Source organism: Notamacropus eugenii, chromosome 5 (genome assembly GCF_028372415.1).
Source record: "Notamacropus eugenii isolate mMacEug1 chromosome 5, mMacEug1.pri_v2, whole genome shotgun sequence".
NCBI lineage: Eukaryota > Metazoa > Chordata > Mammalia > Diprotodontia > Macropodidae > Notamacropus > Notamacropus eugenii.
The window spans coordinates 6,561,239-6,578,699 of record NC_092876.1 but is presented as its reverse complement, the minus strand read 5'-3'; the positions used below and the strand labels follow the sequence as shown (position 1 = coordinate 6,578,699).

Genomic DNA, 17,461 nt, shown 5'->3' with positions numbered 1-17,461 from the left:
CCTTTAGCAGAAGAGAAAAGTGGGGCCCAGAAAGGTGATGACCTTCCCATTGTCTCACAGGTGCTCAATATATCACATATAACATTATCAGGAAAATGAATGAGTATGAAATAAAATGAAGTGTGTCTCCATGACTAAATACGAGTCTTTTGTCTGCATATCTACTGAAGTCTCATGGATTTTAGATCTGGTAGAAGTGATTGGTCAGAGAACACCTCACACAAACCCAGGAGTTTATAGGTAAGGAAGTATTTGTTTAGGATTTTAATGGCATCTTCTTATTATCACTTCCTGTAAGATGCACTCTGAGACACACACTTTTGGTGTTGACCTCTAAAAGACAGCCAAGAGAACATTCTCGCTCCCCTAATTGAACTTGTTCTAGAAATACTCTGAGCTAAGGCAAGTTGGGGAGTGGGATTCTGATTTGCAAACAGAATTTCTCCCTCCACCAAACATTCACATTTGCCTTGAGACAAAGCACACAGGTTCTACATGTCTACATTCACCAATATGGCCCAGTGTCTCACAGCTGGAAGCCTCTTTCCCTAGATTGAGGAGAATCAAGACTTCCTCTCCGCTTCACTCCTTCTGTCACTTAATTATATAGTACAGGTGAAATGGGACTATGGTTGCCCTTCTAGTAGCCCTTAGTATTTTCCTTGGTGGAGAAAAATCCAAACATTTAAGGCAGTACTCTGGGAGAGAAAATGGGACTCCTTGGAATGGCCAGCATTATTGATCTAGCAGCCCCAGATTTCATTTTATGAAGACTCCAAATCACGACAGTCAGTTTAAGTCCAAGTGAATATATAGGACCTGGGCCAAAAAGGTAGGAATGAACAGAAAGCAAAGGGAATGGTTACAATTACTTTTTTTGCTACTGTGTGTTCTTTATACATTTTCTGTAGTTTCTATGATGAGAAGCAAAATCTGTCCTGTACTTGACATGCCTTGCAACCTTCTGGGACTTGGGGGAAGATGTGGACATGGAAGGCTTGGGACCCTTTATTCACAATGTGCCTCCATAACGATTCTATAGAAAATATACTGTGTTTAGAGACTATGGAGTTGATTTCAAATACCAGTTACATTTCTTATTGCAGGTGCCACACCTGGCAAATTATTTACCTGACATGGACTGTAGCTTCCTCACCAATGAAATCAATGAATAAAAGTAGATGCCACTTTAGTTCTATTTCTGTTCTATACTGATGATCTTTGAAATATAATGACCAAATCATAACTTATATTTTGGTCACAATCTGACATTTCCCATGGAAAGTTAATAGAGAAAAAATGTAAAAAATCTATTTTTATATTAAGTAATAATAACAATAACAGCAATAATAATTGATGATGGTGATGATGATAGCTAGTATTTGCAGACTACCTACTATGTGCCTGGCACTATACCAGATACTTAACAAATATTACCTTATTTGATCCCCACAACAACCCTAGGAGGTAGGTACTATTGTACCCATTGGATAGTTGAGGAAACTGAAGCAGAATATAAACAACTTGCACAGGACAACACAGACAGAGGCTAAATTTCAACTCATCTCCCCGACTCCATGTCTAGTACCTCATGACTACCTCATTTTCTTATATAAGCTGATATGTGAACAATTGAATCTAAAATGTATAAACACAGAAATGGAATCTGTGGACCATAGGTTACAGAAGTAATACAAAAGTACTCTTCAGCGATTGAAACTGGATCTACTCTGTCTGGCATGTCTGACAATATGACCCCTTAATTATATCTAAAACTCTACTTAGAGGTAACTTACCTGGATAGAGACTGTGGAACCAGGAGTCCACCTACAGTTCTGTCATTTGCAATCTAGAAAGCCTTCCAGTTAGCTGACAGAGGGTGAGGCCACCAACTGACTGCTAGAACTTTCTCTCTCCTCACCCCGCCTTTGCAGGGGTAAATCTATAATTCTTTGACTAGATCCAAATCAGGACGTGAAGCCTGGAAACCTCAGTCCAAGGAAGTTGTGACCAGACCATAACTAAGATTAGACTGCTCAGAGCCCACCGAAACTTTTCAATTCCTGAGTGTGAGCCATTCCTGTCTCTGCCACTTTCAATACCCAGCAATCAATGGGCAGAACACCAGAAAATAGACTATGGCCATATCAGTCTTTAAAATTATCTCCAGAAATGCATAGAGCTTAGCCCTAATACAATAGTGCATTTCAGGAAATAAGGCTTATGGAATCAATAAACCAACAAAGAAACAAAAACATTTTACTGATGAAGCTCTTTTATGCTGCTAATAATGCCCATGATACCTCCCCAACAGAGATGAATAACTCTGAAATATCTGCAAGTGATGACTGAAAGAAAAACACAGTATAACCACAAAGTCAAACTTGAATTCCTAAAAGAAGTGAAACACGATCTTTTCAATTTTGAGTTTAAAAATTGTGCAATAAATGAAATAATTTAGGGAAAAGAATTAGAAAATAAATGAGAACTTTGGAAGACAGCCTTGAAAGAAGAGTCAATAGGTTAGTAAGAAGTACAAAAATTTACCCAAGTAATACACAACTTGTTAATAATTATAATTGACATATAAAATTAGTGTCTTTGAGGGACAGCAAAAATATTAAAGACACATGACTGTCAAAATAGAAAAAATCAAGGAACTTCATTTCAACAAACACTTAACCCAGAAATCAAATCAAAGAGAGAGCATTTTAAAAATCACTGTACTAACTGAAAGTCACAAATTGGAAAATCTACCATTATATTTCATTAAATCTTGAAAGAAAACTGCCTGACATTAGAATCAGAATGCACAGTAAAATAAAAGGAATAGACAAGTCCTTAAAAAGAAAACTTCAAAAGGAAAACTTCCACTATCACTGAAGTCAAAATAGACCTCTATGAGAAAAGAAAAAAATTCTGAAAGGATCCTAAAAAAAAAAACAGTTCAAGACCTGAAGAATTATACTGAGGATAACACAAAATTTAGCAGCTGCCACTATAAGGAGTGGAGAGTATGTAATACAATATTACAAGGATGGAAATATAAGCTTATGGCAAAAAATAAGTTACTCAGAAAAACTGAGTACAACCTAAAAAGAGAAAGACTGTATTTTTATTGAGGATATCCAGCATACCTGATTTTAGAAAACCAGAAGTGAGGGAAATTTAAAAATACAAACATGAGTTTAGAGCAATAAATAAAAGGTAAATTGTAGAATTGTATTATATAAGAAAAAATGTTTACACTGCAAAGGAAAGGAAGATGTAGCTACCTTCCTCAAAGTTTTAATGTCATCAAAGATGATAGAGGTATTTTATAAGATAAAAGACCTAGGAGTGATTTTGTTATGTCAAATTGTCGTTAGAAAAGAAAGGGACAGGAGAGAAGGAATAAAATGGGGAAGAAAGTGGGAGGAATGGTAACTTTTCTCACGTAAGTGGGAAGTGAGTGCAAGGAGAAACATATTATATAAAATTTATTACCTACAAATATGGAGAGGGAAATAGGTACGTATTGAAACTCATTTCAATTAGTTAAAGGTGGATAGAATACATAAACAAATACAAAAATATTGTGTGTAAAACACATTGAACTCAACAAAAACAAGAAGAAACAGAAAAAAGTGATAGGGAGAACAAAGAGAGGATAGATTCAGAGAATTAATTATGAACAAAACAAACTCTAAGCAAAGAGGATGGATACTGAGAAAGAGTTTTAAAGGACAAAAAGAAAGCACAGGAGTGGGAGTGGACAGAGAAAGAATGGGTCAAGCAAAGCATATCTGTGGTAAGCATACTCCTATTTCACCATCTGCTTTATTATAGAAGGGCCAGGGGGGAAAAGTATTACATAATAATATGGGGGGAAATACACAATTGATGACATCACCATGAAAGTGAATGGAGCAAATTCACACATAAAAGGGGAAGAAGGTAGAATGGGTTAGAAAGCAGAGGGTCATCAATATGGTATTACCAGGAACATATCTGAAACATTAAAAACTAGGAATAGCTGTGATAATTGAATGGGAAAAAAACTATTATGCTGTACCTGGATTAAAATAAATAACAACAGCTAGAATTGGCCTTGAATAAAACAGAAAAATAAAGGTTTTATTTTATGCTGAAAAGCTCCATAGACAATGAATTGTCATTGTCTAACACGTATGAACCAAAAGCAGAGAAGCAAAATCTTTGAAGGAAATGCTAATGTAATTACATGGAGAAATAAATGAAAAAACTGTAATGTATCCTCTTCAGAAATAATACATAAAAACATAAAAACTAAAAAAAAGTGGTAAAGGCCTGAGTGTGATTTCAAAAGTAAGACATTATTGATCTCTGGCAGTTTTTGAATGTAAATAGAATATGAGTAATCACATTTCTGATGGGAAAAGAAAATGAATACCACATCTCTAAGCTTTGCATGACACCTTTTAGAAAATCAAATACATTTTTAAAATATATTAGCACCTTAAATAGTCATAAAAAATGCAAAAGAGCAGAAGTATTAAGGATATGCCTAGCAGACCACATTTTAATAAAACTCATTTAATATAGAGCCATTAAATAAAAATTTAAAATTTTATTGGTGAATAAATAATTTAATCTTAAAGAATTTATAGATCAAGCACAGAATTATAGAAAGTTCAAACAATTTTTTTAATGATAATGGAAACAATGAGATAGCATAAAAAATTTTGAGAGGAGGCCAATGAAGTCCTTATGCAAAAATTCACGTTATAGAAGATTTTCCTCGCCATGGTGAGGGAGAAGAGGAAGGTTCTTACATGGGCATGGCAAAAAGGTTTATGAAGACAGAATCAGAGCTGGGAGAGGAATAAAGAATGACTGACCTGGGCATTTGTTCAAAATGGAGGCTCTGAGAGGAATTTGCCAAATAGAGAAGAAATCTTCAGAGGCATCGTGAGCTGCCAGAGTGAAAAGAAAAAAGGAAATAAAAGAATTCCCAGGATTAGAAGGTTGCTTAGGAATGACAGGGAAGTCCAGAGACTGACACTCAGTCAGGAAAATAATAAAGGGTTACTGACCTGGGCCTAACTCACAATGGCATTTTCCAGAATAACTGGCAAAGAGGAGAAGGCTGCACTAGGGTAGGAAACAGGAAAGACATCAAAGAATTTTCTGGAAAAGAAAAAGAAAAAAAATTTTGAAAAGGATACTTTTAATATTTCTGCTTTTAACTATAAAATGTTTGCATACTAAAATACGGTCAATCTTTGTAAAAGTACCATGAACCACAGAGGAAAAAGCTGTATTCCTTTACAAAGATAAACCATATATTAGTATGCAAAAATTTTATACATAAAACCAGAAAAAGAGAAATATTAAAAGTATCCTTTTCAGATGACAATGCAATGAGAATTATATTTTAATAAGAAATCATAGAAACATAAATTAAAAAGTAATTGGAGATTAAACAAGCTAACCTTAAAAAAATGAGTGGGTTAAAGAATAAATCATATTTAATTAAACAGAATGACAAGAATGAAACAAACATTAAAACCTGTGGGACAGAGGAAAAGGAGTGATCAGAGGAAAAATATATCTCCACATGCTTGACTCAATAAAATGGGAAAGGAGTAAATCGATGAATTGGGTATGCAATTTAAAAAGTAGAAAAAGAACAAACTAAAAATCTCCAATTAAAAGCAAAATTTGAAATTCTAAAACTTAAAGATGCAATTAATAAAACTGAGTGTAAAAACTACTGAATTAAAAGATTAAACTAAGAGTTGATTTTATGAAAAACAATAAAATTGGCAAATCATTGCTTAATTTGATTTAAAAAGCAAGAAAAGAAAACCAAATCACTACCATCAAAAATGAAAAAATGAATATGCTACTAATAAAGATGAATTTAAAGAAATGATAAGGAGTTATTTTGCCCAATTACATGACAATAAATTTAAAAATTTAAGTAAACTAGAAGAATATTTCCAAAAATTGCCTGGATTAGCAAAAAAGGAAATAGTATATCCAAATAGGCCGATTTTAGGAAAATTAATTGGGCAGGCCATAAATTAGTTTCCTTAGAAAAAAAAGCACAAAGGTCTGATGGGTTTACAAGTGAATTCTATCAAACATTTAAGGAGGAACTAATTCCAATATTAAAAAATTTAGTTGAAATGATAGGTAAAGAAAGAATCCTAGCAAATTCCTTTATTAAAACAAATATGATACTAGTACCCAAATCAGGAAGGGTAAAAACAGAGAAAGAAAATTATTGACCAATTTCATGAACACGGATGCAAAAATCCTAAATAAAATACTAGCTAAAAGATTACAGCAGTATATTGGAAAGATTATGCATTATGATCAAGTGGGCTTTATATCAGGCATGCAGGGATGCTTTCACAAAAGGAAAACATAATTGATTATACACACACACACATATACATAAGTTTTAAAAACCATTTAATTATATCAATAGATATAAAAAAAGCTTTTCATAAAGTGTAACACTAGTTTCTATTACAATCCCTTGGAAGTATTTGCATAAATGGATTTCTTCTTAAATTGATTAGAAGTGATTACCTAAAACCATCAGTGAGCAAGATTGTAATAGGGATAAGTTAGAAGTCTTGCAATAAGATCTGGTGTGAAACAAAGATGATCACTGTCACCAATACTATTCATTATTATATTGCAAATCTCAGCAATAACAGTAAGAGAAGAAAAAGAAACAGAAGTTAACAGAATGGGGAAAAAGGTAACATAACTATCTCTCTTGCAGACTTCATGACAATATACTTGGAAAATCCCAAAGACTCAGCCAAAAAGTTAGTTGAAACAACTAATAATTTTAGCAAATTAGCAGGATAAAAACTGAATCTCCATAAATCATCAGCATTCCCATATATCAGAAACAAAACCCTACAAGAAGAGATAGTGAAAAAAATGGTTATGCCATTGAAAAATACTCTACACAGTATAAAATACCTGGGAGTATACCTGCCAAAACAAATCCAGGGAGTATAAAAATAAAATTTTAAAAACAAAATCTTTTATACAAATAAAATCAGATTTAAATAATTGAAAAATATTAATTATTCATGGATAGGAAGGAGCTATATAACAAAATGGCAATTTAATTGAAACTAACATAAATGTAATGCCATCCCAATTTAATTATCAAAATATTATTAAATTAGAAAAAATAAAATGTATTTGGAAGAACAGGGTCAAGAATATCAAAGAAACTAATAAAAAATGAAAAAGAAGGTTTAGCAGTATCAGACATTAAACTATATCATGAGGCGGTAATTATCAAAGCTGCATGGCACTTGCTAAAAAATAGAAAGATAGAACAATGGCACAGAATAGACATACAATTTGTGGCAGCATATAAATATTTTAACCTTGCATTTGAGAAGTGTAAAGACTTAAGATTTTGTCATAAGAATTCATTCTCTGGTTAAAAAAAAATGTTTGGAAACCTGGAAAACAGTGTGGCCGAAACTGGGCATAGACCAGTATCTTACACCATTTACCAAGATAAGGTCAAAATGGATAGCTGACCTAGATATAAAGAGGGGTAAAAATGAAAAATAGAAGGACATGGAACATGTTACCTATCAGACTTACGGCTGCGTTAATAATTTATGAGTAAAGAAGAGAGTATTGTGAGACATAAAATGGACAAATTCAATTACATTAAATCAAAAAGGTTTTGTCCAAATAAAAGGGTTGTGGCCAAGATCAGAAGAAAAGCAGAAAATTGACAAAATATTTTTAAAGACAGCTGGTCACATAAAGGTCTCATACCTCAAACACATAAAGAATTGTGGCCAATATATAAGAATATAAGTCATTCTCCAAATCATAAAAGGTCAAAGTATGTAAACAGTTTTGGAATGAAGAAATCAAAACAATTTATAGTTACATAAAAATGCTCTAAATCATCATTTGAGATAAAAGATGTTTTAACAAGGAAACGTCATCATTAGATCAGTACGTTAAAAATATAAAATAAGCAGGTTTGATAGAGGATGGATTGGAGAGGGCAAAAACTTGAGAAATAGAGTTCTATTACAAAATATATTACAACACTACCCCCATCCCCACAGAAGGGTAAGGAATTCAGAATGCAGAATGAAATATACCTTTTTAGATGTGACTGATGTCATAATTTGTATTGCTTGACTATACTTATTTTCCATAAGGTTTTGTGGGGAGTTTTGTCTCTTTTTTAATGCAAGTGAGAAAGAAAGGGAAAAAAATAAAATTCTGGAGAAAAAAAAGCAATTTCAATATTTTGTGTGAAAGATCCTGAGATACTGGACTAGTATAATGATTAAGTGAGGGAGAAGGGCACAGATGTGAAAGCTGTAGATTTCTTTCTCCCTCTTCTCTATTTCGTTTTCTATACGTGTTGGGGTGAACTCAGTTGTCATGTGAACGGTCTCGGGCACGTGAAGGTGAGGGCTTCGTGACTGCGAGCTCTCACGAGGCCCCCCAGGGAACAGCTGGGAATTGAGGAGTGAGATGCGAGCTATCTCATTTTCCAGCTCCTCTCTGTGATCTGAGCACACCTGTTGTTAATTGGCTAAGGGGCTGAGAGCATGCACGGTGTCAACGAGCAAACTGTGGGGCTGGGAGAGCTTAAATGGGGACAAGAAAGCTTGAGGGTTCCTTTTCCTTGCTCCTGGGGTGGGAGAAGGGGGCTTCCACAGGGGGCTCCCACGGGAAGCACTAGCCCTGCATACTGACATGTAGCTAAGATCCAGAATGAAGTCTACAACTTCTGTTTGACTCTGGAGGTCTCTTCTCTCATTACGTTTATCCAGCTGGCCACCAAAGACCTGAGTATAGGTAAGATGACCCGGGCAGCCCACAGCAATTAGCCTGGTCCTATACCCAGAAACACATAAACATATGTATCATTCATTGATCCTTCTATCCATTCTTAAAATATTTGGCATCTATTGAGTGCCAGTTATGAGTCAGATCTTCTGATAGCTGTGGTAGGAATATTGGTGAAATAAAAATAGTCCTTGGAATGCAAATACTTCTAATCCCATATGAAAGAAAACACACTCTAATATACATACATGAAACAAGCTCTGCCATTGTTAAAGATTGGAAGCCCAATTGATTGTGATATAATTGTGATTATATAGTTAAGCTTGGTTAAAGTGGACCTCCCTGAGCCTACTCAGCTGCCTAACCCAGGATACAACTTTTTTCTATATATGTTTATATAGGGGCAGATTTCTTAGTTCAAAAGAATCTTTGAGGGCAAACAGAGTTTTACTACATGTTTGTATGCCTAGTGCATAGCTCATTCTCTGGCACACAATATGTACTTAATAAATGGGTGGTAATTGAAACCAATTGATTATCTATTCAGGTTTAGAAAAGTGGTTTCAGATCCATTTTGAGTTTGATATAATACTAACACCGTAGGTCTCACGTCTATCAGAGAGAAATTATTTTATGAACAACCATTTAATAAATTAGGATATAGGCTTTTCACCTTAATTTCCTCATTAAGGTCCAGTTCCTGTTATAGTCAGTCACTGAAGAACATGACTGATGAAGAAATTACACCTAGCTCTCAAGGAACAAGCTCTTCAATCTTAGGTTGGTTGGTTGGTTGTTGTCTTTCTTTTTCAAAGAGCACCAAAATGACGTCACTATAATAAGGAAAAGTTTCAGCATGTCTAACTGTGGATGGTCAGAACAATATAAGCTCAGAATGCTCTACCACAGATTGGGCACAATTAGTCCACGTGCACATGTGTAATGGATAATCTAAATTTGCCCATTCTACATTTCCTTTGAGTTATTTCAATTGTGTTTTGCTCATAGAGCACAATACCCTCTCTGATGCGGGCATTCCATGCTGAGTGATCTTGTGCCAGTGTCTTCCATGTCATACAACCAATTCCAAAGTTCTTGAGAGAGACCTTGAGGGTGTCCTTGTATCGTTTCTTCTAACCGCCATGCAGTCAATTGCCCTGTGTGTGTTCTCCATAAAATAGTCTTTTTGGCAAGCATACATATTGCATTCAACAACTTGATGAGCCCATCAGAGTTGCTCTCTCTGAAGCAAAGTTTCAATGCTTGACATTTTAGTTTGAGTAAGGACCTCACTGTCTGGTACCTTATCCTGCCAGGTGATCTTCAGAATGTTCCTCAGGAAATTCAAATGGAAACTATTCAGTTTCCTGGCATGGTTCTGGTCAACTGTTCATGTTTCACAGGCATACAGCAATGAGATTAACACAACAGTTCTGCAGACCTTCAGTTTCATAGTCAGTCAAATACTTCTCTTCCAAATGTTCCTTCGTACTCTCTCAAACACTAAGCTAGCTCTGGCAATACATTCATCAATCTCATTATCAATGTGTACATCCCTAGAAAGTGTAACCAGGGCAAGTGAACTTGTTCACAGCATTCCAAACTTCTCTATTTGCTATAACTGATAGTTCCATGGATGGATGGTGTGATAGTGGCTGATGGAACACTTGTGTTTTCTTGGTGTTAATTGTTAGGTCAAACTTTTAAAAAGCAGCAGAGAAATGATCCATACCATGTTGTAACTCAGCTTCACAGACTGCATTGAGTGTACAATCATATGCATACAGAAAATCATGTACCAACACTCTTCCCACTTTGGTCTTGGCCCTTTCAAATTACCACACTGATGGCACATTCTTCAGTCTTAGGTGGGATCTCACTCAAGGAGGAGACCTAATTTGTGTTTAGTGTATGACCAGAAAACTTTCAGTACCAAAACTGCTGAGTGAGCAAAGAACAAGGAAGCAGGTTATCAGCAGAGAAGGAAAGGTCTGCGGTGGAAGGGGAATGAAGTCCAGGAGCAGCAGTCAGCTTCACTGCAGGGTGCCTCCAGCAAGTCTCCAAGCCCAGGGCAATCTACCCATAAGGCCCCACCCTCCTGCACATCAGGAGCCTCATAAGCAAGTGATCAGTCTGTTTAGTTCAGGAAGGTCCCACACCAGTACAAGTCACCAGCAAAATCTTTGACTCCACTGTTGACCAGTAGTGCAGGTCCACCCAGGGGTTGGTCAAGAGCTAGACCCCGTGCCTGGAGTCTGCCAGAAGAGAGATTATTTCAATGGCAACCCAGCAGGAGGGTCTCATCCCTGGGGTATACCAGCAGCTAAGCCCCACACCAAGATGAGGCCCATAGGGAGGGCCCAACATCTCCCAGTACAAATCAGAAGGAAAGTCCAACGTCCAGAGAAAACAAGCAAGTTATCCCTGAAGCCCAGTGAGAGCCAGCAGAAAATTCCAGAGCCCAAGCACAAAAAGTCTGGGACAGGACAAGGCCAGAACCTAGTATAATGGAGGGGAAGAGAAGGTAGACAAACCTTTAAACCTTACTCTTATCAAAATTGACTCAAAGAGGGGATAGTTTCTATCTTACCCGGAAAGAAGTAAAAAGAGATGTAGATAATAGTGTGGGGAGGACTGATAAAAGGAATGATATATTGGGGAAGGCAGTGAACACTTGTGAGGATGGAAAGGGTGGGGGCAGTGAGAGACTATGGGATGAACAAGTGAAACACAGAATGGAGGGAAACACAGAGTTAATTATCCTAACTAAATAAATAAATATTTTAAATAAAATAGTAGGATGAACTCCATCATAAAACATAAATGGATAGAAGGATGGATTAAAAACCAGAATCCTATAATCTGCTGTTTACAAGAAACACATTTGAAGTAGAGAGACACACAAACAGTAAAGGTAAGGGGCTGGAGCAAAATCTATCATGCTTCAGCTGAAGCAAAGAAAGCAGGGGTAACAATTATGATCTTAGACAAAGCAAAAGCAAAAATGGATCTAATTAAAAGAGAAAAAGAAGGATACTTGATGTTACTAAAATGGACCATAGGTAATGAAATTATGCCAATACTAAACATATATGCATCAAATGGTATAGCATCCAAATCTTTGCTGAAGTTGAATGAGTTACAGGAGGAAGTTGATTTTTTAAAACTGTACTAGTGGGAGACCTCCACTTTCTCCTCTCACAAGTAGATAAATCTAACTGAAAAAATAAAAAAGAAAGAAGTTGTGGAAGGGAATAAAATTCTGGAAAATTTAGATATGACAACTTTTTGAACAAAACTGAATGAGAATAGAAAGGAATATATACCTGTTTCTCTGTAGTACACTGAACCTACACCAAAATTAATGATGTATCAGGACATAAAAACCTCACAAACAAATGTAGAAAAACAGAAATAGTAAACACATCCTTTTCAGATCATGATGCAATAAAAATAACATTCAATAATGGACAATAGAAATAGAAATTAAAGTTAATTGGAAATTAAATAATTTAATCCTTAAAAAAGTAGGTCAAAATGCTATAGGCACAATCAAAAATTTCACTAAAGAAAATGACAACAATGAGATAATATACCAAAACTTATGGCATGAAGCCACAGCAGTACTTAGAGGAAATTTTATATTTAGTTGCTTACATCAATAAAATAGAGGAAATGAAGATCAATGAATTCGGAATGAAACTTTTAAAAAAAACTAGGAAAAGGAGAAATTTTAAAATCTCCAATTAAACACCAGATTGAAGATCCAGATAATGAAAGGAAACATTAATCAAATTGAAAGTAAGAAAACTATTGAACTAATAAATAAAACTAAGATTTTGTTTTATGATAAAATAAAAAGATAAGCCTTGGTTAATTTTATTTTAAAAAGGAAAGAAGAAAACCAAATTACTAGTATCAAAAATGAAAGGTGTGAATGCACCACCAAATGAAGAAGAAATTGTTAGGAGCTATTTTGCCAAATTGTATGTCAAGAAATTTGACAATCTAAATGAAATGGATCTACAAAAACATAAATTACCAAGATTAATGGAAGAAGAAATAAAATACTTTAATAACTCAATCTTAGAAGAAGAAATTGAACAAGACATCAATGAACTTTCAAAGGAGAAATTCCAAGGACTAGATGGATTCACAAGCATATTCTATGAAATATTTAAAGAACAATTAATTCCAATGCTGTATGAACTATATGGGGAAATAGGCAAAAGATTCCTATCAAATTCCTTTTATGACTCAGATATGAAGCTGAAACCCAAACCAGGAAGAACCAAAACAAATGAAGAAAATGATAAACCAATTTCCCTAGTCAAGATTGATACAATAATTTTAAATAAAATACTAAGAAAGAGATTATAGCAATATGTGAAAAGAATCATACACTATGACCATGCGAGGATTATACCAGGGTCAGGCTGGGTCTGTATTAGGAAAACTATTAGCATTATTGACCTTATCAATAACAAAACCAATAGAAATCAAATGAATATCTCAATAGATGCAGAAAAAGTCTTTGACAAAATACAGTACCCATTCCTATTAAAAACATGAGAGAGTACAGGAATAAATGGAGCTTAAGTCAAAAATAATAAGTAATATTTATCTAAAAACATCAACAAGCGTTACCTGTAATGGGGATAAGCTAGAAGCCTTTCCAGTATAATCAGAAGTGAAACAAGTAGGTCCATTATCATCTCTATTATTTGATATTGTACTAGGAATGTTAGATAGAGCAGTTAAGAGAAGAAAATGAAATAAAAGATTAGAATAGGCGATGAGGAAATACAATTATGCAGATGATATGATGGCATACTTAGAAAATCCTAGAAAATCAACTAATAAACTATTTGAAATTTCTAGCGACTTTACGAAATTTGCAGGATACAAAATAAACCCACATGAATTATCGGCATTTGTTTATGTTACCAAAAAAATCCAGCAGTGAGAAATAGAAAGAGAAATTCTATTTAAAGTAACTGTAGATAATATAAAATACTTGGGAGTCCACCTGCCAAGACAAACTCAAGAACTTTGTGAACAGACTTGCTAATTTATAGACAGAATCCAGTCTGCAGTTTCTGTACTGGGAAATCTGGTTCATGAATGAGAAAATCAACCAGCATGGTCTACATGGAGTTGCATAACCCTGGCCAGATTGTTGGAGGTGTCTTAGTTTCATGATCAAGACATATTCTCAGCAGGAGGAGCTAAAGACATTTAGCCCTCCTCCTCATTAAATGTCCACCAATCAGGGCAGATTTTCAGTGTTCAAGGTAATTCCCTTTCATGGGTTAATTAAAGCTTTTAGGCTCTTTATGAGGCATCTTTTGGATACCAAGAGAAACCACTGACCACCAATTTATTGATTGCCAACTAACCTAAATAATAAACTACTTTTAATTAATAATATTGTTATTAGTATATAAGAATTAACCATTTAAAAAAAAGTAAAATTATAAGTAAAATTAATTAATATAAGTTATCTAGAATTTCTTTCTCTCAGAGTTTTATTGTCAAATTACGTCATGTTCATGATCAATCATTAAAAGCCTCATTTTATGGCAATACTATTTTTATGGGGCTAACTATTTGAATATTTCATGAACTTTTACTTAAAAGATTTTAAAGGAATGGCATCCCACCACTACTAACAACTTCCATGCTCTATTGACCAAATCCAAGTGTGAGTGTTTCTGCAAAAATGAGATGGAAACCTTTTCCGCAGGATCTGCTAGGTGAGATTGAAGAGACAGCACTCACAAATAACATCAACTTTTACTTTTCTCTAGCTCTCTCTAACTTTGATGACAGTTCTTCTCACCAAGATACTACTATCATGAAATCTGAAGATACAATCCTGAGCATTTTCTTGTTCTCCCAGACAGGAACTGGAGTTCTAGGGAATTCTTTCCTTATTTGTCTCTTCCTCTTTGTGTTTTTCAGTGGACATAGAATGAGACTTATAGATGGTATTGTCACTCAGTTGGCATTGGCCAACTGCTTGGTGCTTCTATTAAAGGGCATCCCTCAAACAATGACAAGTTTAGGTCTGATGAATTTCCTTGATGACATTGGCTGTAAAATTATTTTCTACCTTCATAAAGTGGCTCGAGACCTTTCCCTTGGCACGACCTGCTTGCTGAGTGCCTTTCAGGCCATCACCATCAGCCCTACTAACTCCAACTGGGCAGAGCTTAAAGCCAGAGCTTCAAAATATCTCATTCCATGTAGTCTACTCTGCTGGACTTTTCACTTGGTTGTTTATAGCTATGTTCCTTGGGGAGTTAAGGGACCAAGGCAAAACAGAAACATCAGTGAGATGCAGCATCACGGATATTGTTCTCATAAACTTCTTTCTGGATTTCATGCCTCATTAATGGTAACCTTTCTCTCCTTCATTGATGCAATATATTTGGGACTCATGGTCTCAGCCAGTGGTTACATGGTGATTCTCCTGTATAGGCATCACAAGCAAATCAAGCAAATTCACATTACCTACCTCTCCCCCAAAGCCTCCCCTGAGATCAGGGCTACCAAAACTATCCTCATCCTAGTGAGCACCTTTATTTCCTCTTACTTACTCAATTGCATTTTGGCAGCGTATATGTCGCTTATAAAGTCCCCACTCTGGTTGATGCATATATCTGCTTTCTTGGGTTTATATTTCCCAGCTGTTAGCCCTTATGTGCTCATCAGCAGTGACTCACAAGTTATCAAGTACCTTTACATTCTGTGTGGAAGCAGAATCCCACAATTTAACCTTGAAAGTAGATTAATATCCTCTGTCCATCATGACTTTCCGAAAGCCACAGTTACAGGAAAGTCATCACCATATCAAATGAGACTTGTAGCAGACCATAAAAATTAGATTAACCTCCTATTTCTTAGAATCAAGGGATGTCTTAAAAACATTAATAGTAGAACCAGATAGTGATCTCAAGTTTCTGATTCTTATGACTTATATTCTGAGTTGGACATGCAACTAAAAAAAGCTAGACAACTTATCAGAGTAGCTAAAATGACCAAAAAAGGAAAATATTGGATGTTAGAGGGGATGGCAGAGAACTGAGACACTAATGTTGGTGGAGTGGTGAACTGAATCCAGTCATTCTAGAGAGCAATTTGTAACTATGCCCAAAGCTCTATAAAACTGTGCATACCCTTTAATTCTGCAATATCACTGCTAGGGCTACATAATAAAGGCATCGAACAAAGGAAAAAGAACCTATTTCTACAAAAATATTTCTAGTAATTCTTTTTATGGTGACTAAGAATTGGAAATCAAAGGGATGCCCATCACATGGGGAATAGCTAAACAAGCTGTGGTATGTAATTATAGTGGAATATCATCGTGGTATAAGAAATGACATGCAAAATGATATCCGAAAAACCTGGGAAGACTTACATGAATTGATGTATAGTGAAGTGAACAATTCTTAGCAATACCATGATCCAAGACAATCCCAAAGGACTGATGATGCATCATAAAATCTACCTTCAAAGAAAGGACTGATATTGACTGAAAGACTGAAACTTGCTCCTTTTCACTTTCTTTCATTTTTTCTCTCATTCATTTCCTCTTGTACAAAATGACTAATATGGAAGTGCTTGCGTAATTTACATAATTACACATGTATAAACTATCTTGGAGAGAGGGCAGGGAAAGGAGAAAGGAAAGGAAAGAATTTGGAATTCAAAACTTTAAATAAAATGTTTTTAAATCTTTTTTAAAGAAATTACAGAAGGAAAAACATTTGAAACATTTTGAGGACTTCAAATTGGTTGGTATCCTGAGCCTGATAAATGTCTGCTTCTTCAAAAAATAATGAAAAAGTTATGGCGATATGAGACATGAGACTATAAATAAGTTTATAATATCTTCCCCTCCCCTACTTTCAAAAATCTGTGGAACTGGAAACTAAACAGAAACTAAATATGTGATTTGTGAACACTCTTTAAAGGTGGAATTCCAAATTGTAAGATTAAATTTTAGCTGAAAGTTTCTAGAGATCTTTAGGGTGTATTGCCCTAGCATTGTCTTAAAGGGTAGATTGTTTTATGAATATGTATAGAAATGAACCAGATCTTGCCTATCACACTGTTCCTAGCAGAGTGAAGATTTTGTATCCATTTATTGTTGTAGGAGAAGAGAAGGGCAGAGATTTAAAATTTGGAAGCTGGTCTCTGAGCTCATAGCTGCCTCCTACAGAAAAATTTAAGGGAGACAATGCTCAGAAACATTTTGGCAGTGCCTTGATAGAACTTAATAAATGTAAAAAGAAGTAAAGAATTCTGAGTGTTATGAGTTTATTAGCAGGATTACACTGTTAAAAAAGTGAGTAAAATGCCCACCTCAGTGCAATGACACAGAGGGGAAGATACACCTCCTTTTAATAAAGAGAGAAGAACAGAACTGGATACATAAAGAAATTAATAGTTATGGTTAATATGGTCAGTTATTAGTTTTAATAGTATGTTAGTACTAATTAATAGTACTGCATAAAAGGCTGGCAGCATTATGGAGGTCAAGATGACATCACTGGTCAAATTGGGAATGAGGGGCTGGCAAGAACCTCCTCCTTACATCTTGTGTAATGTTGATTAAGTCCAG

The 17,461-nt window shown here is 35.1% G+C and overlaps 1 protein-coding gene across 1 annotated transcript; it reads left to right on the top strand.

Moving 5' to 3' along the window:
* The first annotated feature begins 14,686 nt into the window (after positions 1 to 14,686).
* Positions 14,687 to 15,718, top strand: LOC140507294 (vomeronasal type-1 receptor 4-like). Its single transcript, XM_072615414.1, has one exon. The coding sequence runs from the start codon at positions 14,687 to 14,689 to the stop codon at positions 15,716 to 15,718; it is 1,032 nt and encodes a 343-aa protein (XP_072471515.1).
* The last annotated feature ends 1,743 nt before the right edge of the window (positions 15,719 to 17,461 follow it).